The sequence below is a fragment of the Phocoena sinus genome, chromosome 2, assembly GCF_008692025.1.
Source record: "Phocoena sinus isolate mPhoSin1 chromosome 2, mPhoSin1.pri, whole genome shotgun sequence".
In the NCBI taxonomy this organism is placed as follows: domain Eukaryota; kingdom Metazoa; phylum Chordata; class Mammalia; order Artiodactyla; family Phocoenidae; genus Phocoena; species Phocoena sinus.
In genome coordinates, this window is record NC_045764.1 from 30,289,874 (window position 1) to 30,311,876 (window position 22,003).

Below are 22,003 nucleotides of genomic sequence, written 5' to 3' on the forward strand. Positions count from 1 at the left end.
CCATCAAGTGGACAGAGAGGAGGCACTGCTGCAGTGAGGGTCCAGGTGACAATGCTGGTCCCAGGGTTCCCAAGCCCCGGCTACACCTTTCCTGAAATTCCGAAACAACCCTGGAATCCCAAAACAACAGCCCTCCCCGACTTTTGTCTTTTCCCAAGTCAGTTCTAGTCAGTGCATTTCCTATATTTGCAGACAAAGGACTCCTAGTAAGTACAACTCCGACCTCACAGAGAGGCCAGGGTAAAAATCCCATGTAGCGCGGAGCCCACAGGTGCGGGGATTTCAGCCACTGTGTGGAAGACAAGCTGTAACCTAATGATATCACACTCGCAGCTAGGTGAAGAGGCTTGCAGTCTGGGCTTTTGTGGCCCGAAGAGGGTCTGTTTGCCAAAGGACGCCCTGGAGCTGGAACTTCGGGATTCTCCCACGACTTTGCGGCAGCATTATTCGCTAAAGCTCAAAGACCTTGAAATAAAAGCACACGTAAAGCCATTTCACACACTGGCCAGTACCCACGTTTCAACGTTGTGCCTTGGGAAGAAACACAGGCTCCTTTGCCGTGAAATGTTAACTCTTTTATTAATTTAGGGTTAACACTGTATTTGCTTTGTGGATTTCATTTTCGGAGTTGTGGATTCAACAAACAACAGCTGGGCTCCCCCCCAGCTGACAGGGGACTCGTCAAATGTGTTACAGTCAAAGAGGGGAGCAGGACGAAATGGAGAACGAGCTCGAAAAAATTTAAGGCAAATGTTACTCCCATATTAAAGGGACTTGATCAAGCAGATCTGTGCATATCAATGAAAATATATGAAATATTTGTCAAAATAATTAACATTGGTAAAAATTAGAACACGTAGCTTATAAAATACCCACACAGGTTTGGCAAAAATAAATCCAGCCATGTCGTTAGGCTCATAGCACACACAGACACAGGGGCGCCCACCTTGAGAACAAGTCTCCTGAAAAGCAGGGCCAATGTATTTTCAAAGCAATTCCACAAAATGGGACACGACAGACAATTAACAGTTCACAGGCTGGGTTTACATTTTGGTAGGAAGAATTGCTTGGTCGTTGGGGCACCTTTTGGCCAGCCCCCAGGACGCCTCCTGTGTTAGGCAGAGGTGACCATTCATCTGGGCCATGAGACTCCCAGAGACACAGACAGGATGCAGAGACCAGGGACCTTCAGCTCCCTCAGAGGAAAGGGCAGCAGAGGAAGGAGGGTCCCTCCAACCCATCCGTTTGGGATTAGACTTTCTAAGCCATGGCTGCAGTTTCAGAAGTCGCTGATTATGGAGAAATAGATGCTCCATCCCCAGTGGTCACACGTTTGCCCCGAAATCTGTTTTATTTACAGTCTGATCAGACCATCCCCCAGACTGTGGCAGGCAGATGAGCAGGTATGCCCCTTAGCCCTCCATCACGCAGGGGCACAGCCCAGGGGTCTGCGGGCTGCCCAAAAGCATGGGGAGAAGAGCAATGCACCAAGCATCCTGCCTTTCTGCTTTGGTCTCGAAGATTCAGTAAACTTATGGTCCCAGAAGCTGCTCTGAAGCTGGAGCTGTGGATTCCTGGAATTGGTTCTGTTCCCGTTGTGAGTTAGCCAGAAGAATGGAGCCAGCAAGCAGGGTGTGAGAGGACATCGCCGACACCTCCTCGAAGCCCTCACCCCCCTGGCCTGGGCGCCCAGAGATGCCGCGGAAGGACCTCGCTCCTGGGGAGATAAAGCTGTCAGATGCAGGGTACCACTCCTGAAACAGACTCTGGCCGACAGCCTGGAGGAAGGTGGACGGACAGACAGGAGGGGCCCTGCCCTGTGCGGGCGGCCGGGCGTCCCTACCCAGCCAGGAGGCAGGTGCGGCAGCAGAACTGGATGAAGAGCTTGCGTTCGCAGAGCCGGTTGGACTTGACCATCTCGCAGAAGGTCTCATCGGCTGGGCCCCCGGGAAGGAGAAAGGAGGGACATGTGAGATTTGGGGGCCAGATAGGATTGTTCCCATCACCCCATTCTGCTGGGGACATAGTGGGAGCGGGGGCGGCAGCCCTCCCAGTCACCCCCGTGATGTGTGGTGGGCCTGGCGCGGCAGAGGCCAGAGCTGAGTCTGGGAGACAAAAGCAGACTCGGGGTGGCAGGGGAGCGGGCGGGGCCTGGGGACACCTGGGCTGTGCCAGGGAGCCCTCGTGGTCCCTGTGTTCCTCTTCCTGGACAGCTGTGCTGGGGGACTTGGGAGGAAGATGGGGTCAGGCCTGGCAGGGGCAGGATGGAGGATATGCCGTGATCCCGGGGACACCCCAAATGGGGGAGGAAGGGGGTCACCAAGAGGGAAAGGCTGAGGGGGAAGGGAAGAGCCATGGAGGCTGGCCCCTCCCCTTGGCAGCTGGCTTTTGAGGATGTTGCCATTCATGGGAACCGGGAGACCCCCCCCACCCCGGGGATAGCCTCACTTTCTCGGGCTGGATACATAACCCAAGGAGGTGGCTTCCTAAATCAGGAGCTTCCTGGTCTTTGAAGGGACATAATTCTGCAAGCCAAGAAAACCACCTTGTGGTCCACAGGGCGTGCCCAGGGTGCTCTCTGCAGGCTTCACGCTCTGCCAGGCCGGGGCCGGTGCCAGCTCCGTGCCCACGGACAGCATGGCACTGGCGGTTACCCTCTCCTGCACGCCTGCCAGCTCACAGTGCCCAGAGCCAGCCCCAGACTGCTCCTCCCTAGGCTTGCTGAGCATGGAGGCTCCTTCTCGCCATGGCACGTCTGCCCACGGCCCCTGCACTGGGTCTCCAGGCCAGAGTCCCCTGCCAAGCTTTCTCTTGCCCGGAATCCCCAAATTGGTCTCCTCTGAGATCCTGTTTTCACAGTCCATCCTTGCCTCTCCCTGTCGGCTTAAAGCACCAGGGCTCTCCCACAGCACAGAGGCAGGTCCTTCCCATGGACATGCGGGCCTTGACACATGTGCAGGGAGGCTGAGAGCCTTCAGGCCTCCTGACTTTGACCTCCAAGGTCTGGCCTCTCCTAACACATGTCACCACACCCAGGCCACCTTGGGCTTATGGCAGGAGAGTGGGAACGGTGCGAGAACAGAATCATTTGTAAGAGTTACTCAACGGACCGACCCGCACTAGCTGTGCTGGTAGTGGAGATGCCTGTCTGGTCAATGTGAGAGGCCTAAAGGGAAGGGAGGAGGCCCAGGGGAGAGCCAAGTGGTCACTGAGAGGAGGGGCCACAGGGCTGTCCAGGGGACTGAGGTCCCTGCATCTTCTTTTCCTTTCTCTTCTGCCCGGGGCAGCCCTGAGGTAGCTCAGGGCGGTCACCCACCCACGCTCACCATTGCTGCACGTGTGGTTGGTGATGCACGATGTTCCCAGCTGTGTGAAGCCTGTCTTACACCGGCTGCAGTTCCTGCTGGAGCCTTCACAGCTCAAGCAGCTCTCGTCACACCTGCAGGGGAACACGGGTTCCCAGATGGGAAAGAGACACAGTCGCTCCAGGCCCCTTCCCAGAGCCCTCCCGCCCTGCACCCCCTGGCTGTAACGGTGCCCCCCACGACGGCCCGAGACCCTGGCCAAGCATCTGCATGTATCTCCTCTATTGCCCTGGGAGCGCGGAGACGGTCACGGCCAGTTGGCAGGAGGATGCCCGGAGCTGAGGATGGGCCCAGGTCTCTGAACCTCCCCGTGGCTCACCTGGACGCCCTCCTGGGCACTGTGGCCACAGGTGGCTCCCTGAGGATGTCAGCATTGACTCTTGGGGCTTGGGGCCAGGCTCCCCTGAATGTGACGGACATGACCCTGGGGCTAGCCGGGGCTGAGCCTCCTTTGTGGTGACGTCAGCCTCCCCCCTGGGGACAGAGGGTGGGGATGCCCTTTCGACCTGTCCCGGAGACAGGACCCAGGACTATTGCTGACAGAGTGCCGTGACCTTGGGGGTGGGAGGGTCAGCGCACTCCACTGTCTCGTGCGTTTATCTGGGTCTGTCTGTGGCTGCGTCTGTGGCACTGGAGCTGAGCGGCTGCTCTGGTGACTGTACGGCCAGCAAAGCCTAAACGACTCACCATCGGGCCCTTCACAGAAGAGCCTGCCGACGCCCCTTCCTGCTCTGGGCCATGAAGGGACCTGGGCTGTACCTGCTGCCTTCTCCGTGTCCAGCTCCAGGGACTGGGTCTCCCTAGACCCACCTCCCAGCTCCCTGTCAGCTGCAGGCCCGGGAGCAGGGCTCGGACAGGGTGGGTGGGGCATCGGGTAGGCAGTGCTTGGGACAGATGCCACCTCCCAGGCAGCGACCAGACGTCAACAGCAAGGCTCACTGTAGGCCTCCTTCCTGAGTGGGCCTGTGCCGGGGTCAGGTGCCATCATGGATTCTGCCTGCACAGGGCCTCCGGGATAGCAGGCCCTCAGCCTGGATGAGAGGTGGCTTTTGTTCTCCTGGGGTCACCCCCAAACTGGAGTTCGGGCCCATAGTTTATGTTTATAAACGTGTAAACCCACAGGCAAACCGCATCCAGGAGCCCCTGCGACTTCCTCCTCCTGCAGCAAGAGCCGGCCCTCCCCCCTCACAGACCCTGGAGCAGGAGGACGGGCCCGACGTGCAGACGCTTACTGAGCACTCTGGGGAAGATCCCAGGGCCTGGCCCCTGTCCTGCTGCACTGCTCTGGCCGGGCCACAGGCGCCTCATGCCACTGCACGGGGGGACCACGCCCCCCAACTCCCGCTTCTCTTACAGATGATGTCTGCTAGTGACACAGGAGCTAGGGCCGAGCCAAGCCGTGTAATTGGTGGTCAGCTGTCTCGAAGGTCCTGGCTGAGGGTTGCTTTGCTATAAACAGTAAGGGGGCGGCTACAGTGGAGACCCAGCTGCACACAGCTCTCTTTCTTCTCCAGATTCAGCCTCACAGAGCCTCAGGATCTCCATGGCCATCCCCGGAGCTGTGTCGGTTTTCTTCGGCCATGTAACAAATGACCATAACGCAGCAGCTTAATCCACCACTTTTCAGCATCTCCCAGTTCCGCAAGCAGAAGCCCGGGCAGCCTCGGATGGGCTCTCTCTCAGGGCCTCACAAGGCCTCGGTCAGGTGTCGGCCAGCCTGGGCTCGGATCTGGAGGCCCCGGCTTGGGGAAAAATCCGGCACCGGGCCGCTCCCCCAACTGCCTCGGGGGCCCCTGTTTCTCCGAGAGACCCTCTTGGCTCCTCCGTCAAGGTTACCGTGGCTGCCAGGTGGTCCTCTTGGGCAGGGGGCTTTCAAGACGCCTCTGGTTCTGACCTCACCCCCAAACACCACAGCGACTGTCCTGCCAAACTCTGCAGGGCGGCGCCCGATGCAGTCCTCTCCCTGCCCTGCTGCCGGGGCCACTTCCCCGCCTCCCGTCTTTAGGCTGTTCCAGGTGACAGTCAGATGGCAGATATCTCGTCACACTGGACACAGGACAGAGCAGAAGGCCTGCCTGAGTCTTGCCCTGCCTCAACATACCCAGGAGGGGCTGGGGGAGTGAGGGTGGTAGGAGGGTGGGGGGCAGACACCCCACCGAGTTGCTCTGTCTTCAAAGAGGTCCTTGCTCCCTCTTCTAGGTCCTCTTCCTAAGTCTTGGGGTGGCCGGCGCCTCTTTTGAGATACTCATCATGGACTGATCTCGTCCGTGGGCCTCAGCATAACGGGTCTCGACTCGGCATCCAGGCTGCCGACCTGGCAGGCCTGCGGCCCGGCCCGGCTTTTCCCCATGAGCCCTGCCTAGCTGCTCGCTCCCTCAAGGCTGCCCTGGCCGGCACTCAGCATTCTGGGGCCTTCGGGAAGCCAGGCTCTCTGAACGCTGCTGCTGCCTCGGTGGGGAGAAGCCCAAGGCCATTTGTCCTTCCAGGGGCATCCACACTGAGGGGTCTCCAGAGCCCTGGGACTCGGGAGACGGGAATTCTCTGAAGTGCTAGAGATTCACCACCTAGGCGTCCCGTGCAGGGCGCTTCCTGGGGGTATATCTCTGAGGCCTGCTGTGTCAGCCCCAGCAACCCTCCAAGACTGAAAGCTTTGCCACGCGTGGAGGTGAGCACCCAGGGAGCTCCTGTCCTCCTCAGCCAAGGAGGGGCTCACAGGGGCTGCCTGCCCCCTGCCTCCTGGCACTGGGGACCCCATAGCTTCTGGGTGCCCTGCGGGGCTGTCTGCCATACTCATGGGAATTCCCAGCATCCTCTGAGAGCCAGGGTGTCTGACAAACGAATCTGATTATCACTGTGTAATGCGCATTGTCCCTGGCTGCCATACTTAGGGTAATCACCCTGGAACCAGCTGGCTGGTTAAAATGGAACTTTACTTCAGACACCGGTGCCGAGGGTCCTTCATGGGACTCAGCAAGGCTGGGTGAAGGTGGCTGGGTAGTGGGGCTGAAACCCTAACCCTCTTTGAGTGGGTCCCACAAGCGCAAGGAGCAGGTGGTCTCTCATTTGCTCACGTAGGTTGTTGGTTTTTGTTTGTTTGTTTGTTTTAAAGAATAGGTTACAATCCACAAGAGTTCTGAAACACAGCCTGAGAGGATCTCAAAGATCCTCACTGTGGGTCTCCAGCTGTGAGCTGCCAGATGGGCATGGTCTCCCTGCACTGCTCTGAAGTGGGCGCCTGAGGCTCCCTCTTTGAGTCTACGTCAGAGGGACGGTCCCTTCCCCACTCCCACCATCGTGATCTTCAAGGTCACCTGCAGACTCCTCATCGTCACTCTCAGCCTGGACGAGACAGACTGCCCTGCCCTGTTCCTGGGCTCCAGGTGATGAGGCCTGACATGAGGCAAGATTCAGCAGGACAAGAGGACACCAGGCAGACGGCTTCTCCTTTCACTGCCCGCATCCCGTGACAAGAGAGAACACTGCTCAGAGCCCCAGAAAAGGATGGCGCGCCTGGCGGACACACGGGAGGGAGCGGAAAAGGAGAAGGAGCAGGGTTATAACATCTCTGCACCGGCTGGAAGCGGCTTTAGAATGAGGAAGTTGTCGGGATCTTGTATTTTCTCTAAATTATCCAATGTAAATTTTAAACAAATCCTGCACATGGTTTCCTTAATGACATGCTGTGAACACACTCTGGTCCGGGGTGCAGGTAGGGTCCCTGGTGTCTGCCCCGGGGTGGTGGCTCCTCCAGTCAGGGCCCCGTCCTCCACGTCCTGCCTTCCCAGCCACACAGCGCCTGATACACAGTAGGTCTCCACAGATACTCAAGACGTGAACAAAGGCATGAGGGCCGCCGCCTGACTGTGACCTTGGCCATCACCACCTGCAGGGTCCCCTCCTCTGTAAACGGGTTCCTGTCTGCCCACTGCACCCACTGCTGTTGTGGAACATGGCACACCCTGCCCCCAGCCCCTGGAACAGGGGCCAACAGACCCAGCCCTCCTGCCACTCCTCCACAGGCACCGCTGACCGCCCTTCCCCGGCCATCTCGGGCTAAGTCAGGAGGACTGCCTGGAAGGCGCACATACCTTCGGCACACTTTGTGGGGCAAGCCTGGCATCTGCTCTGGGTAGAAGCCCTCGCCACAGGCTGGCACACATTTCCAGTCTTGGAAGTGGAAGTTTGGGGCACAGTGAATACATTCTTCTCTGCTGGGCCCTGAGGGGTACGGGAAGAGCAGCAGAGGTCAGGGACCGCCCACCTGCCCATCACGTGTCCAAGACCTGCGGCAGGACCTGTAAGATCCAGGTCCTATTCAGACACCCCAAGGCCACCACACAGCTAGATTCACCCAGGTGCCGCTGTGCATTTGCACTGGGCCCGCCTCGCCACTCCTCGGAGGTGGGCCTCATGCCCACACCTCACGGATGGGGACACGGAGGCTGCACCAAGCTCAGCACACCTCCCGCTGCCCGGGCCGCGTTCATCGGCCCCGATTCCAGGTGCTTCCTTTCCCAACAGGCCTGGGCCCGATTTCGGCTAGGGCAGCCACAGGTAGCTCTGAGTTCTCAAAATGTGGCCTGGCCAAACACACTTACACACTGGATTTCAGAGACACAGTTTAAAAAAAAAAAAAGTGAAATAGCTTGTTGATTTTTAAAATATTGATTACATGTAGAAATGATAGCATTTAGATACATGGGATTAAATAAGATGTTATAATTATTTTCACCTGTTTCTTGAGGGAACTTAAAGCTGCATCAGTAGCTCACATCGTATTTCTAGTGGACAGAACTTGGTGTAAGAATATGTGGGAAAAGGGAAAGAAGAGGTTTGGGGGCCTGGGGTTGACAGGTATTTGGTGTGAAGGATCAGGACTCTTTCAACAGAGAAAAAACAGCTAAGGGCTTATGGGGTAAGGCGTGGGGACCAGAAAAGGCAAGAGCTCTGAACAAAGGGTCAAGAGTCGTGAAGGAAAATCTGCAGCCCAGTCAGGAGGACTCACCAGCCTGGGCAGGCAGTGGTCCAGAGTGAAGAAACCGTGCTGTCCATCTGTCTGTCTGCCCATCTGTTCATTCATTCAGGCCAACGACACGTCAGTGCTGGGTGTGCACTTCCGTGTCAGAGTCCCCAAGGAGCATCAGAGAGGCAGTGAGGTGGCCACTGGCTGATGGCTTGGAGGGTCGAACTCAGGGAGAAACCATCTCAGATGCTCACGGAGACCACAGCCCCTCCTTAGACCTCCCCCCACTGTGGTCCTGTCTCGGCTTGAGGCCTGACAGCTGAGGCAGAGGTGGAGTGAATTCTGGACCTACGGGGGGCCTCTGGGCTGTGTCACGGGAGGACCCCTTTGCAGACGGAGGTCCGCAGGGCGGCTCTGCCAGCCCCGAGGCTTGGTGCTCTGGCAGCTGGTTTCTGCTCTCAGAACCATAGCTTCCAGCTTGGAAGGGGATTCTGAGCTCGCCCAGGACTGAGCGTGAGGCAGAAGCGGGAGCCCTTGGGGTTCCAGGGCCTTCATGAGGAGTAGCTGCCCACCTGCCTGGGGTCTCCATGGGGGTGTCCTCCCTTTGTTGCAGCAACGCAGTGGGAGAGCCGCCCCACAGATGCGTCTGGTTTATGTCCGTCTGGATGGACGGCTGCTCTTGTGCCCCAGCCCCCATCACTTATCTGCAGGGAGCATCTGGCGTTGGTGCCCTCCACAAACCCCACCACCCATGTCCTACTGCCCGGGCCGCCAGGGTCCCCAGTGCCTGAGGAGCTTCTGCAATGAGAAAGAACACTCATTCTTGTTTGCTCCTAGTTTAATGCTCAATTTGCTAAACTTAAAAGCGGATGGGGCTTCCCTGGTGGCGCAGTGGTTGAGAGTCCGCCTGCCGATGCCGCCGCCTTCCCGGTCCGGGAAGATCCCACATGCCGCAGAGCGGCTGGGCCCGTGAGCCATGGCCACTGAGCCTGCGCGCCCAGAGCCTGTGCTCTGCGAGGGGAGAGGCCACAGCAGTGAGAGGCCTGTGTACCGCAAAAAAAAAAAAAGCGGATGAAACCCGTTCAGCTGGGGTTAGAAGAAGAGAAAGCCCTGGGACGGGCGGAGGCGACGACCCCGTGACAACGTGAAGGTGCTCAGTGCTGCTGAGGCACGCACTTCAAAGTGGTAGGTTTTATGTCCCGGATCTTTTACCACGATGACAAAAGCGGAGTCAACACAAATCTCCTAGAGCAACTACTTTCACTACTACTAAACATTGTGAACTTTGTAATTCAAAGTCTCTCAGGGATTCCATTTAGTCACAAGGCTTTCCAGGCGTCAGACACTCGAAAAGCAGACACAGATCATAAAAATCGTAGCAAAACGGGTGAGGCTTAGGCAGGATCCACTGCATCATTTGTGGGGCCCAGGACAAAGTGAAAACGCAGGGCCCTTATTCAAAAGGCAGGAAAAACGTGCTATGAAGGGTGCTAAGATACAAAACGCGTTCCTTTCTTCTGCCATCTCTCTCTTGACCTGTCATGGTGGTTTTCATCTGCTATTTCATGTCGTGCTCCCCTGGGTGAGGCCCGGCCCTCATGCCCCTCAACTCCACACACATGTGCCCCACTGGCCGCTAGCCGCTGACCCACGCGCCATGCCCTGCTGGGTCCCCTGCACCCACCCAAGGCAGATGGGTTCCCCAAGGGATCACATCATCTGTGCCAGAGGCTCTGGGTACTTGGACCAGGATGGGAAGAGGCTTATTCCTACTGAGTCACCACTGAGTGTCCCAAGGTACTGCTGGCCTGGGGTGGGGACAGATGCCACCGTGCTCCATGCTGTACTCGTGTCTAACCACGACTCTCCCCACAACGCACCCAGGCCCCTCACAGGCGGGGAGCAGCAGTGGTCACGGAGTGGGAGCTGGGAGGGGAGGGCCGGGTGGCCAGGGGCTCCCGACAGGGACCGTGATAGGCAGCGAGAAGCCTTCAGCGCTGGAAGTGGGTGGGGTCCCTGTCCTAGCAGTGTCCGGGGTGGATGCACACGTCCCAGAGCATAGAGGGAACCCGGGCAGGCGGGTGTGGGGAGCAGGGGAGACCCCTGGACAGCCTGACCCCTCAAGTGACAAAGAGGTCTCTGGACTGAGTGAGAGACTGTTTGCCAACAGGCAGTGTGGGGATGCAGACAAAGGAAACCACACTGAATAAATGAAATCTAAAGCTACACGCCTGACTTTTATGGATTCAAGTGCCTTTGAAATTTAAATAAGTAACATCGGCAATGCTCTTTCAACCTGGGCTAAACAATGAGTCAAAGAAAAACAATGAAAATGACAGGCCACGAGGCAAACGCTAGGAAAGGCTGCTGGGCCCCTGCCTTTCGGGGGGGTTGTCCCAGGAGGGGGCCCCAGGAAGGCACATCTTCCAAAGGCCTTGAGAGTGCTGGTCTTTGCCATGGCATGTCCACTTCGGGTCAAGGGCCCCTTGACATGGGCTCACGTGGCCACACTGGGACGGCTGCCCCGTCCTGCCATGCATCCCGGGACCCATGTTACGGCATCAGTGACTCAGCAGAGACCTAATTCTTACAGCGTTACTGCAGCAAAAACTCAACCTGATGTGGGTTTCTTAGAACAAGGACCAAAGCGCTGGGTCAGGAAGGAGGATCAAGAGGAGAAGATTCCATCAGAAATACGTATGAGTCCACAAGCTCAGAATGTGCTACAATATCCCGGTGCCAACAAGTCTGCAGCACGAAACCCAACAAGACAATCATTCTCTGCGATTCTGCGTAAAAACTGCGCCTGGAAGGCAGCTATGCTATCATCTCTGTGGGAAATTACAATACACATAAAATTGCTTACAGAGATCTTTTCCTCTTTGAGTAAAATGTTCAAAATAGGGAAGACAAGTACAAGGAACTAAGGCTATGTTTTAAAAAGCCTTCTTCCTTCACCACAGGAACTTGCCCAGCCTCTCCCCCAAGAATCCATGAATCGTGAAACTCCGGCACTGCTACCCTGAGGTGAGGGCTGGGCTCCACGCAAGAGCTCACTAGCAGTTAGCATCCCTTCCCGGCCTGAAAGCATCCCCTACCTGGCTGGGCTCCTGACACCAGGAAACCCAGGCTGCTCCAAGTGGGCCCTTGTGGTTTTTCTTTTTTTTTTTTTTAATTTTAAAAATTGTGGTAAAATGTACGTAACATACAACTGACCATACGAACCATTTAAGCACACAGTTCAGTGGCATTAAGTGCATTCATATTGCTATGCAAGCATCACCACCATCCATCCATCCCCAGATATTTTTTATCTTCCCAAGCTGAACCTCTGTACCCATTAATCACTATTCCCCTTTCCCCCTCCCAGCCCCTGGTAGGGCTTCTGGGATTTAATGCTGCAACGCCCACGGAAGCCTGCAAGTCCTAGGGCTTTCTGGGTTTCCAGGTAGTCAGCCCACCGGCCTGGGGAACTTGGGCTCCAAATGTGGCCCCCGCAGGCCGTGAACTCACCCACGCAGGTCTGGCAGGTGGGATGGCATTCCCCGCACCTGATCAGCTCAGAGTCAAAGTAGGTGCCTGGCTCACAGTCTGGAATGCAGCTGCCCCGTGCAAGGCTGTTGAAAAGAAAAAAAAGGCAGTCTTTTATATCCTTTCCAAAGCTCTAATTCAATTATGATTTGCCCTCAAATGTCTTTCATGAGAGGAACTGAAAGTTGCTAAAGCACAGCTCTCCGAGTCACTTAAGGTTCTGAACTAATGAAAGCGGCAAAAGTGTCCTGCAGCATCTCGAGGCCGGCTGGAAGGGACACCCGGGCCTGGAAGCAGAGTCTCTGCCTTCTTGTGGCCGGTGGTCCCGAAGCTCCTTCCCAAAGCCCCGTGGCCTCAGTCCTTGTGCAGGAGGCTATGCCCTCCATGCCTTCTGTGCTCTTCTGCTCTGTGACACCTTCTCTTCACTGACACCAATCACGCTAGAACCCAAGGCCCACGAGGAGAACTCAAGCACGGGTGGGTCACCCCACTGGCTCGGTCTCACTGGGCACAGCCTTGGCATCTGTGATGCGTGAGTGGGGTTGGCAGCAAGACTGACCCTGAGTCCCTGCCTCGCCCTTGCTGGAAACCGTCTGTGCTTCACAATGAACCTGAGAGAAAATCCACTCCTGGGACCTAGCAGCCCTGCCGGCTGTGGCTCTGGCCTTCCTCCCTCACCTCGCTCGGCCAGGCAGTGAGTGCACGGCTTCTGGAGCAGACCCTCTGCCCCTTCCCAGCCGTGCAGCTCCGACCCCGGGCAGGCCAGCCAAGCTTCCTGCCCCTCCGTCCCCTCAGCTGTCCACCAAGGCTGCTGCGTGGTCAGGTTACTTTGAGGATAGAACCCTGGCAGGTGTCGGGCACCCAGCAGTGTGAATGGGTGTTGGCTGCCACGGCTGCTTCAGTTCCCAAGCTCACTGCTGCACATCTGTAGATGGATCTGCTGCCTGACACGTCAGACACGTGCCCCAGGGTCTGTGAGATCCAGAGGCTCCTGCACTTGGTGGGGAGGGAGGTCGGTGGGGCTGAAAGCACCTCTGTATCAAGGCGGAAGCCGACCCCAGGGCTCCCTCTCGTCCCAGCCCCCAGGCCACTGCACCAGCTGTTCAGTCAAGTCTTTACTAATAGATGTTCCCAGCCTAAAGAGATGGACGCACGGCTTGGCCGCCCTCACTGCTTCAGTGGGACCGATGATTTGAAGCCACAGCTAAAGAGGATATTGGGCAATAAAAGGAAGCTTTCTGTGGATTACGGCTGATGATGTTTCAGTGTCCGCAGTCCTCTCTGACTGCTCATCACGGCTGCACCGCTGCCTCCACCTGGGGGGCTGCTGCCTGAGAGGCATTTTCTCCCCAGGACACAGCTCCTGGCCTGAGCATCTGACCTCCTCTCCCTCACCTGACCCACAGGAGCAGGGATGAACCGCCCCCTCCAGCACATCCCCACTGGGAAACAGGCTCCAGGGAGCTGGAAACACAGTGCCTCCCCCTGACACCCTGAGTCTCCGGCCTGGGTGGGGGGCCCTGTGGGAGGGTCCCCACAGCCGAGCTCCCAGGCCCCAGTGGCGGCCAGCTGAACCTCTCCGCCTTTCCCTTCTGAGGCTCCCCTTCCTCCACATGTCACCCCTCCACTCCTCATCCTGTCTCGTCCAGCTCCCTGGGTCAGAGAACGGGCATGACGTGTGACTCTGGGGTCCTGTCCCCCTTCCCTCCTCCGACTCCCAGGAGCGTGGGGTAGTGGACCCTCTTCTCTCCAATCCCCTGATCTGGAGGGGGTGGGGCGGGCTTGGGGAACCTTAGTCATGCTGCTCCTGGAAACTGTACCTCTCCCCGTTAGTAAAATGTGAAGAAAAATGCCATATATGTCACATACGTCATAGGTTGCTGTGAAGATTAAATGAGGCAGTGTTGGTGAGAGCAGCTGGAGTAAAATGCTGGTTTTCTTCCTTCACTCCTTACTGCAAAAGAATTCAACCCTGGGGGGTTGAATTTGAGGGGAGGGGAAGCTGCAGGAACGGCAGCATCCTTGTCCCCTGGGGGCCAGGTAGAAACGCAGAGTCACAGAGCTGCCGGGTCAGCACCTGCATTTTTTTTTTTTTTTTTTTTTTTTTGCGGTACGCGGGCCTCTCACTGCTGCGGCCTCTCCCGTTGCGGAGCACAGGCTCCGGACGCACAGGCTCAGCAGCCATGGCTCACAGGCCCAGCCATTCCGCGGCATGTGGGATCTTCCCAGACTGGGGCACGAACCTGCGTCCCCTGCGTCAGCAGGCAGACTCCCAACCACTGCACCACCAGGGAAGCCCAGCACCTGCATTTTAACAAGAGCCCGGTGATGCCCCCTGGCCCCGCCCCTGCTCACTGCCCTTGCTGACCTGTCCCTTCTTCCTTAAAGTGCAGGCCCTGGTTCAAGACTGGATCGTGGGAGGGTCCACAGCACAATTTTGCACAGAATGATTTCTAAGCTTCTAGATGATAACTTCAAGGAAGAAGTAATGTATATTTGGGGGCAGTAAACAGGCTACACCAACATTCCAAAATATTCTAGTAAAAAATCATTAGCTTGGTCAGATGCTTTTAAAGGAGGCGTGGGCTGAGCTTGGAGCCAGGCAAACCAGGAATTTACAGAGTATCTCCAGGGAGCGAGCCCCCTCTGCCCTTCCCTCAGTCATCCAGACTGGGAAGGAAACTGGAGTGAGTGGGGCTCGGTGCCTAAGAAAGGGAGCGCTGTGCTTTGTTAGAACTCCCCACCCTTCCAGCCGCCAGCCCTACTTTCTATGAGAGGATCCGCTCTCGCTCTTACCAATTCTCCAAATGTTGCACAAAATGTAGACATTTTCCCCATCCTCTGACTTTCTATCATAAACACCAATCTCTAAGTGGAAATCTGATTTTGACTCGGAATCTGTATCCTGAAAGGCTTTGGGCCTCTGAAATTTTAGCTTTTAGGAAAAGGAGGCAAACATTTGGTAAATCAATGACAGACACTTACACCAGCATATACCCATGGCCGCGCCTCAGGTCTGAAGGGAGGGTCTTACCTGAATCCTTCTTTACAGACAGTACATTTCTCTGGTTCATCCATGCACTTCTTACAGCTTGGGTGGCATTTAAGGCAGTTTTTCTGATCTGGAGAAAAATAAGAGAAGGAAAAAAGAAGAGGTGGGAAGAGTGGATGTGGATCAAATCCGGGCAAACGAGACTCGGGTGTTCCAAGACGGGGTGGATGGAACAGCCGTCACCAGCGTTGTCGCTAGACAGGTGACATAGTGACCGACGGCCAGAGGCATGTGGAGACCGCGTGCCCAGGTGTCAGATCACAGGCCTCGCACCTCTTTCCTGGAGTGAAGTCCTCACACGACCTTGAGGCTTGGAGGTGGGCCCTTTCCAGAGGAAACGTGCTCTAGTCCTGCATCTTCCCCCGGGACTGGAGCCAGCGGAGCAGAGTTTAGCGAGGTGCCAGTCTTCCTAAGTGTGACTGGTGGGGCCTGAGGGTTCCCCTGAGTGACCCCACCCACCCAGGGCCCTCACAGGGGTCTTTACTGACACGTTGGCCGTCACCCGCACAGACATGAATCTCTGACACCCACCACACCTTGAGGAAGCCCTGGGTCTTGGTGATTACCCAGGTCACTCATCCTGGCACCCAGTCAGCACCACCCTGTACTCGGGGCCTCCTCCTCGGGGCCCCACAGGTGGCATCACACACACGCTGCAGGGGCTCAGCGAGGGCGTCTGGGGGTGACTCTCGGGGTGACCGAGGTGGCTGGTTTTTGCCCAGGGGTGGGGTGGGGGGGTAGGGATGGAGGAGCCTCTGCCCCGAAAACAGGTCTGGTTGCAGCCCAGGGCAGGTGTTTGCAAAGCCTGTGAAACGTGTCTTGCATGACTGTGTGTCCCCTCTAAAGAGTGTGGTTATTCCATGGCTTTATATGTCCTTAAGGATCCCTGGCTCCTTCCCCAGAGGAGTGAGAGCAACGCTGTGATGGGACCCCTCCTGCAGGACGCGGGCCAGAGGCGAGCTCTGGGAAGCGCTGCCCCCTCCCTGCACAACGGCCAACACGTCATCTGAAAACTGTCCTCCATCAATTTAACCCAAGCCCTCTCTTTGGCCTCTTCCAGGCTGAGGTGAGTGTTCAAACCTTGGCGTGAGGTCCCGGCCCCAGAGCCCAACCACTCCACTTCCCAGGACAGGCAGGATGGCAGGACGCCTGTGCTGCTCTGAGTTCACTGGGTCATTGCTAGCTGTGGGCCCTTTGGCCTCGCTCGGCTTCACTTCCCCACCTGCAAGGTGAGGAAAGCGTCGCCCACCTCTTGGGAGTGTGGTCACTATGTAAAGTGCACAGCCAAGAACAACCTGTCCTCCTGAGCCCAGTTATGCCCGGCAGCAGGCCCCTCTTCATTCATGGAGACCCGCAAACCTCCCTGGCCTTACACCCCGGTTTCAGCTTAGCGGCTCTTGCTGGGAGGGGCTTTCACCCAGTTTCAACCACCAAGGCCACAAGCCGGTGCTGGGTCCCGCACCCCGCCCAGCGCCCACATCCACTGCTCCAAGAGAGACTGCAGGGCCTACCCGGAAGCCTTTCTATTTGGATGTCTGAAATCGGTCTGAGCCTGAGAGCCACTGGCTCAAGCTACCTCCCTGTCCATCCTGAATAATGGACACTGACCTACAGAAGTGTGACAACCCCAGACTACGGGGGCTCCATTTCTGAGTCACTTTGAACCACCCTGGCCAGGTTTTGGGTGTGAACTGCTATCCACTAACAGGGTCCAAGGGCTTTGATTTCATCCTCTCTCCCTCCCTCCCGTTAAGGGTCCTTTCTCAGGACAGAGTACACAGGAAGCAGAGGGTGGGGAAAATTCTCCCAGGAGAGGGGACCCCAGCCCAGAGCGGGGCTGACTCCTCATTTCTAGGCCCGGGGACACACACTTACTTTCATCAGCATAAAATCCAGCGGGACAGAAGGTCACACAGGTGTTCACCTCCTGATGGTGGTAGAACCCGCGGCGGCAAGACAGGCACTGGGTGGGGCCCCGGCCGGAGCAGGTCTCGCATCCCTTGTGGCAGCGGCGGCAGCGGCGGGCTGCCATGTCCCCAAAGTAGCCCAAGGGGCACACGCTCACGCACTTCCTGTGGGAGCAGATCGGGAGAGGACTTTCCTACTGGCCCCAGCCCCACGCCTACCCGGCAGCACGAGGGTCAGGCCAAGGCAGGGCAGCTGGCTGGGAGGGAAGCCTTAGCTGCCTCCCTGTCAGCAGACTCTGAGGAAACAAAGGCCCCAGGGCACAGGTAAACCATTAATGCCCCTGAGAAGTTCCTGATGCAGGAGAGGGTTGAGGGCTTGCATGGGAACCTGGGACTCCTGCCCTTTCAAAGTTTCCCCGAGGTGGGCGGGGGCACTCGCAGGTTGTGCTTGGCTTCCTTGGGCAACACCACGATGGTAGCTGACTTTTGGAACGTTCAGCTCCGGCAAAACCCCACTGACAGTGCCCACGGGCAGTGAGAGGTCTCCAGGCTGTGTCCAGCCAGCAGAACAAACGTCTTCGCCCAGCGCAGGGAGGTTGCGGCTGTGTCTGGGCCCCGGGGACACCGTGAGAGTCCCAGCCGCACCCCTGCCAGAGCCCTGGTGGGTGTGTGCTCCCCAGGAGGGCTGCACCCCTACCCGGGCGCTCAGGGATGGGGGCTCCTCATTCACGGCCGACTGTGTTGACTTTTAGAACAGTACTGGCCCTTAAGATGACATTTGTCTGCAGTTCCCAAGTGGTTGTCATGCTCAATACGACCCATTTTTGTTTAGCAAAATGGAGAGAAAAAAGTTTATAAGCACAGACAAAACAATGCCACGGCCTCTGAGTTCTCATGGTCACGAGTTATTTATACGATGAGAATAAAAGGTTACCAAAACATAAAATTCCCCAGCAGTGACCCTCAGGGTGATCTCCTTTCCAGGGTGTTTGGTTAATTCCTAAGTATGGTGCCAGGCTGCAGGGGTGGAGAACACAGCTTGGCCACCTTAGCGGGACGCTGGGCGTCTCCAGGACACGCAGGGGAGGCCCAGCCCTTTACCTGCTGGTCTTGACGCTCCCCAGGCTGAAGTGGACACAGTTCAAGCACTGGTCTGCATTAGGGCCATCACAGCCTTTGTCACCACACTCCGGATGGCACACACCTTAAAGAAACAAGCATTTCCTTTCACCCATAGAGATGCTTTCTCAATCACGTCCAGTCTCCTAGGACCCCATGTCCGGGTCTCACAGGCCCCTGCTGGGCCAGAGCACCCACCCCTGAAGGACCCGCCTCAGCTGGGAGCCAAGCCTGGCTCTGGGCTCCAGTGTCAGAGGGTCTGATGACTCGAGACAGGGATGGCCCGAGGACAAGCAGGACAGCTGGTGGTGGGTGAGGACCCGGGTAGGTGAAGGCGGGCATTGTGAGGTTCTAGAGGAGCAGCCATGGTGGGGCGGGAGGGGCAGGGGACAGCCGCATGCAGCGTCCTCCCCTGCAGCGGAGTTACAATGCTGGACCAGCCACCAACTCTGATTTCCATCGTGAAGGAAAGAGCAACGCGATACGGGGCGTTGAGGGCTTGAAGGCGCTAAGGAAACTGCGGCCAAGCAGTGAAGATCCGACGGAAATTAAGCGGGAGAGGCTGGAATAGAATGCGCCATGTCCCTCACACGCGGTGAAGGAGGCAGGTGGGTTTCCATGACCCTGGTGGGTCTGGGGTGGGCGGGAGCTGAGCCCTTTTCAGCTCCCCTCTCTCTCACCCTCAGAGGGGGCATCCTGTCTTCCCTCGATCCCCAAATTCTAACTCTGGAAGCCTGTGTGGTGTTGTCAAAGCGACGGAGAAAAACACAGGAGCTGGGGGACCCCATCGGGCGCCCTGTCCTAGGTCTCCCCTCCACCTGCGCCTCGAGGGAGAGCCCAGTTTGATTGGCTCTTGCCCTCAGGCCGGGCGGCCCCTCCATAGGTGTCCTCCTCATCTGGGGGCCAGGGCCGGTGCTGTGCTGGGACCCCCACCTCCCTTGGCCCCCGACGCTCTTCCTCCTCTGGGAGATGGTTCTGGAAAGCCTCCCCATGTGGGGAGGGAGGGGCCCGGCGGGGCGTTATGAAAGTTTTTGAGTCCTTGGAAGAAAAAACAACCTTCTACAAGGTTTTAGTTGTTGGAGGGGGTGGGGAGTGAGTTCAGAAGCAAAGAAGAGGTGTCTTGCCAGCCACCAGAGTTTCCTGGGGACGTGAGGGAAAGACAAAAGTCCCCATTCTCTGCCACCCACAATGGGTCTTTGCTGAGGGGCACAAAGCCCTCTTCATTCCTCTTTAAAGGGCCTCCAGACCTTCCCAGTGTTAGACTCAGCTGTATTTGGCTTCCCTCCTTGAAGGTTTACCGCTGCTGACATTTCCAAGGTTCTCATTGTGGGTCCCCCCGTGAACCCCTTTCAGAGCCGCGTGCATCCCTGGGGATGCACTAGACACTCCTTGTGGTCTGGGTCGGGGAGGGCGCTGGGGTTGTGCTGGAGCACAAGGGGCCCCCACCCCTTCCCAGGCCCCAGACTCACTCGATTTGGGGATCGATTCTCATTTGACTTGGTCCTTGTTTGCCTCATCCCAATCCACTTGTGGTGACAGTGGCTGAGAGTGTCCCCTACTCATGTCCACCTCACAGCTGACCCCTTCACAGGGCAGCTGTCCAGATGGCTCTGGTGAGGCACCTGTCACACCCCTGACCCCCCCAGGAGCCCCGCTCCCCTTCCGTCCTGGGATCCTTACTGTCCATGGGCGGCTGGACTCCCCTCTCCGGCCCTCACTCACTTCCTCCCCTTTACTCCTTGTCCCGGGGAGAGCTGGCCCTCCACCTGTGTGCCCCCATCACAGCGCTGCTTGGCGCCCCCCGCTGCCGGACAGAGGGCGGGGCCCAGCGCCCCCTACCCCCACTGTCTGTATGACCAGCTCTGCCTCCGAAAGGCACGCAGCCTCCCCTGCCAGCTCACCCCTCAGCTGTGCATGAAGCTCCACAGAAAGCATCAACAGGGACTTCCCCGGTGGCGCAGTGGTTAAGAATCCACGCTCCCAATGTGGGGGGGCCTGGGTTCGATTCCTGGTCAAGGAACTAGATCCCACATACGTGCCGCAACTAAGAGTTTGCATGCCACAACTAAGGAGCCCGCCTGCTGGCAACTAAGGAGCCCACGTGCCGCAACTAAGGAGCCCACCTGCTGCAACGAAGACCAGACACAACCAAAATAAATAAATAAATATTTAGAAAGTCTTCGAGACTCATCGCCCCACCTCAAAATCTCCCCTACCCAGCACCCTCTCTTTCTCCCTGGGCTTCTGCACCTGGGCTTGTTTGTCTGTGACTCGGAGGGCTTCCCCCAGGGCACCAACGAGATGCTCCTCCACACTGCTCCCCCTCCCCCTGAAGCCCTCTCCTCCTCTCCCTCCACGCCACACCCCTCCTGCCCCCTCCCTCTCTCGCTCTTTCCTGCTGTGACTGGTGCACCCGCCCCACTTGCCCCTGAGATTGCACGGAACTTCCCCAAGTGTCGGAAACACACCTTAGTCCCAGAGACCCCTCAACCACCTGGCAGGCTTGGGAAGGACTGAGCAGCCTGGGTTGCAGAACAGTTAGAGTGAGATTCCAGGACAGTGTGAAGTTAGAGTCATAGCAGATTTTAAGGGGGGAAAAAAATCAGTCCTTTATTAATAATTACTGAATCTTGCCACAGTTTATAAATCACAGGGGGAAACAGAGCAGATTAGTCCATACATAATTCAATGCTCCATTTTAAAGGCACGGTAGAAGAAGTTTAAAATTGAATCGGCCATAATTTATGCTTGATCTGTATTGGTGGAGTTTCTCATTTTGTTACTTTTTTTCTTCAGAAGCTATTAGATAACTCAAAGCATCAATATTCTTAGAGCTCACCCATCATTTATCAAGTAGCTGTAACATTTAGCTAAGGAAAATATGCCCAACCAGAAAGGCTCCGTTTCTCACAAATCACTGGGATGGTTCAGAGGGAAAGGAAGAGCTTGCCACCTAGCTCGCTGACCGAAACTGTGCCCAGCCCGGCAGCTGGGAACGTCCTCTGCATGCTGCCCCAGCTCGCAGCGTGGAGCGCTGCAGGCCCAGAGCCCAGGGCCACCCTGCAGGGGTGCAGCAGGAGGAAGAGGATTTGCAACGAGGCATCTTTACTTCCTGTGTGAGGCTTGAGCTGCTTCTTGCAGCATCAGTGTCCTCTGACATCAGGTCTGAGACCCTGTGCTGGGTCCTTCTTCCAGGCCCCTGGGCGGGTCAAGATCTCCACTGCCAGCAACTCCTGGCTGTGCTCACTCAGCCCAACCGTCCTGGGCTCCCAGTAGCACCCTGGTCCTTCCCACATTCTGGTCACAAGGACTGAAAGTGGATGGACTAGGGAGAGGGTCAGGAGGCTGAGACTGAAGACGGGGGCCCCTGATGAAAAGGGGGCGCCCCAGAGGAGTGTCACTAGCCAGGAGGCAAGTCCCCGTTCTGGTTGGGCATAGGGAACCTCTATTCCTGGCCTGGGAAGGTTGGCGAGTACTTACTGGTTTGAAGCATACTTACTGGTCTGTAAAATATTAGGAGAGCCATGGGAGGGAGGAGCTGTGAGTGCAAATTACCATCATTATTACGACTCCCAGGAAAGAGGAAGGCCTACAACCCGAGCCCCGCCTTCTGCCGGGAACAGCCCGCGTTTTAAGAGCTACACTGGAAAAATGAGCGTCTCCTCTGGCCTCAGGTTCATTACCTGTGTAGTCCTCTTCGTCCTCGGGAACCTCGGCCTGGGACGGCGACAGGGCAGCCTTGGGTGGCTCTGGCTCTGGGGCCGAGAGCTCCAGCATCCGGGAGCGAGACTGATGGGCGCTGAAGGTGGTATAGGGGTGCTGGGCCGTGCCGTACAGGATGAGGCTCCACTCTTTCAACTTCCCTGGAAGGCACCGGACCCAGAGTCACCCGAGGGTCAAGAGCCTCCTTCGGGAAGCCCTTGATGTGCTCTGGCCCCTTGGTCTGGCCGGGGGCCTCTGTCGCCCACGCAAGTGCCTGGCCCTGCCGAGCTCAGGTTCCCGAGCCCCCCCACCCCCGACAGCAGGGCTCTGAGCCCAGCATCTTCCCCTCCTCGTCATCTGGGGA

At 57.3% G+C, this 22,003-nt stretch overlaps 1 protein-coding gene across 3 annotated transcripts in view; it reads right to left on the reverse strand.

Moving 5' to 3' along the window:
• Positions 1 to 553: 553 nt before the first annotated feature.
• PCSK6 (proprotein convertase subtilisin/kexin type 6) overlaps positions 554 to 22,003 on the reverse strand; it is a 190,700-nt gene continuing 169,250 nt past the window's right edge. The window contains exons 14-23 of one of the 3 annotated variants that reach the window (XM_032623051.1): positions 21,621 to 21,800; positions 21,437 to 21,475; positions 17,920 to 18,022; positions 16,787 to 16,983; positions 14,894 to 14,981; positions 11,842 to 11,945; positions 7,454 to 7,583; positions 3,327 to 3,439; positions 1,844 to 1,937; positions 554 to 1,717 (exon numbers count right to left, since the gene is read on the reverse strand). In XM_032623051.1, the coding sequence (XP_032478942.1) occupies positions 1,669 to 1,717; positions 1,844 to 1,937; positions 3,327 to 3,439; positions 7,454 to 7,583; positions 11,842 to 11,945; positions 14,894 to 14,981; positions 16,787 to 16,983; positions 17,920 to 18,022; positions 21,437 to 21,475; positions 21,621 to 21,800 (1,097 nt within the window). In that variant the 3' untranslated portion in view covers positions 554 to 1,668. Of the gene's footprint in view, positions 1,938 to 3,326; positions 3,440 to 7,453; positions 7,584 to 11,841; positions 11,946 to 14,893; positions 14,982 to 16,786; positions 16,984 to 17,919; positions 18,023 to 21,436; positions 21,476 to 21,620; positions 21,801 to 22,003 lie in introns of all 3 variants that reach the window. The other 2 variants (XM_032623053.1, XR_004348503.1) reach the window with 2 other exon arrangements.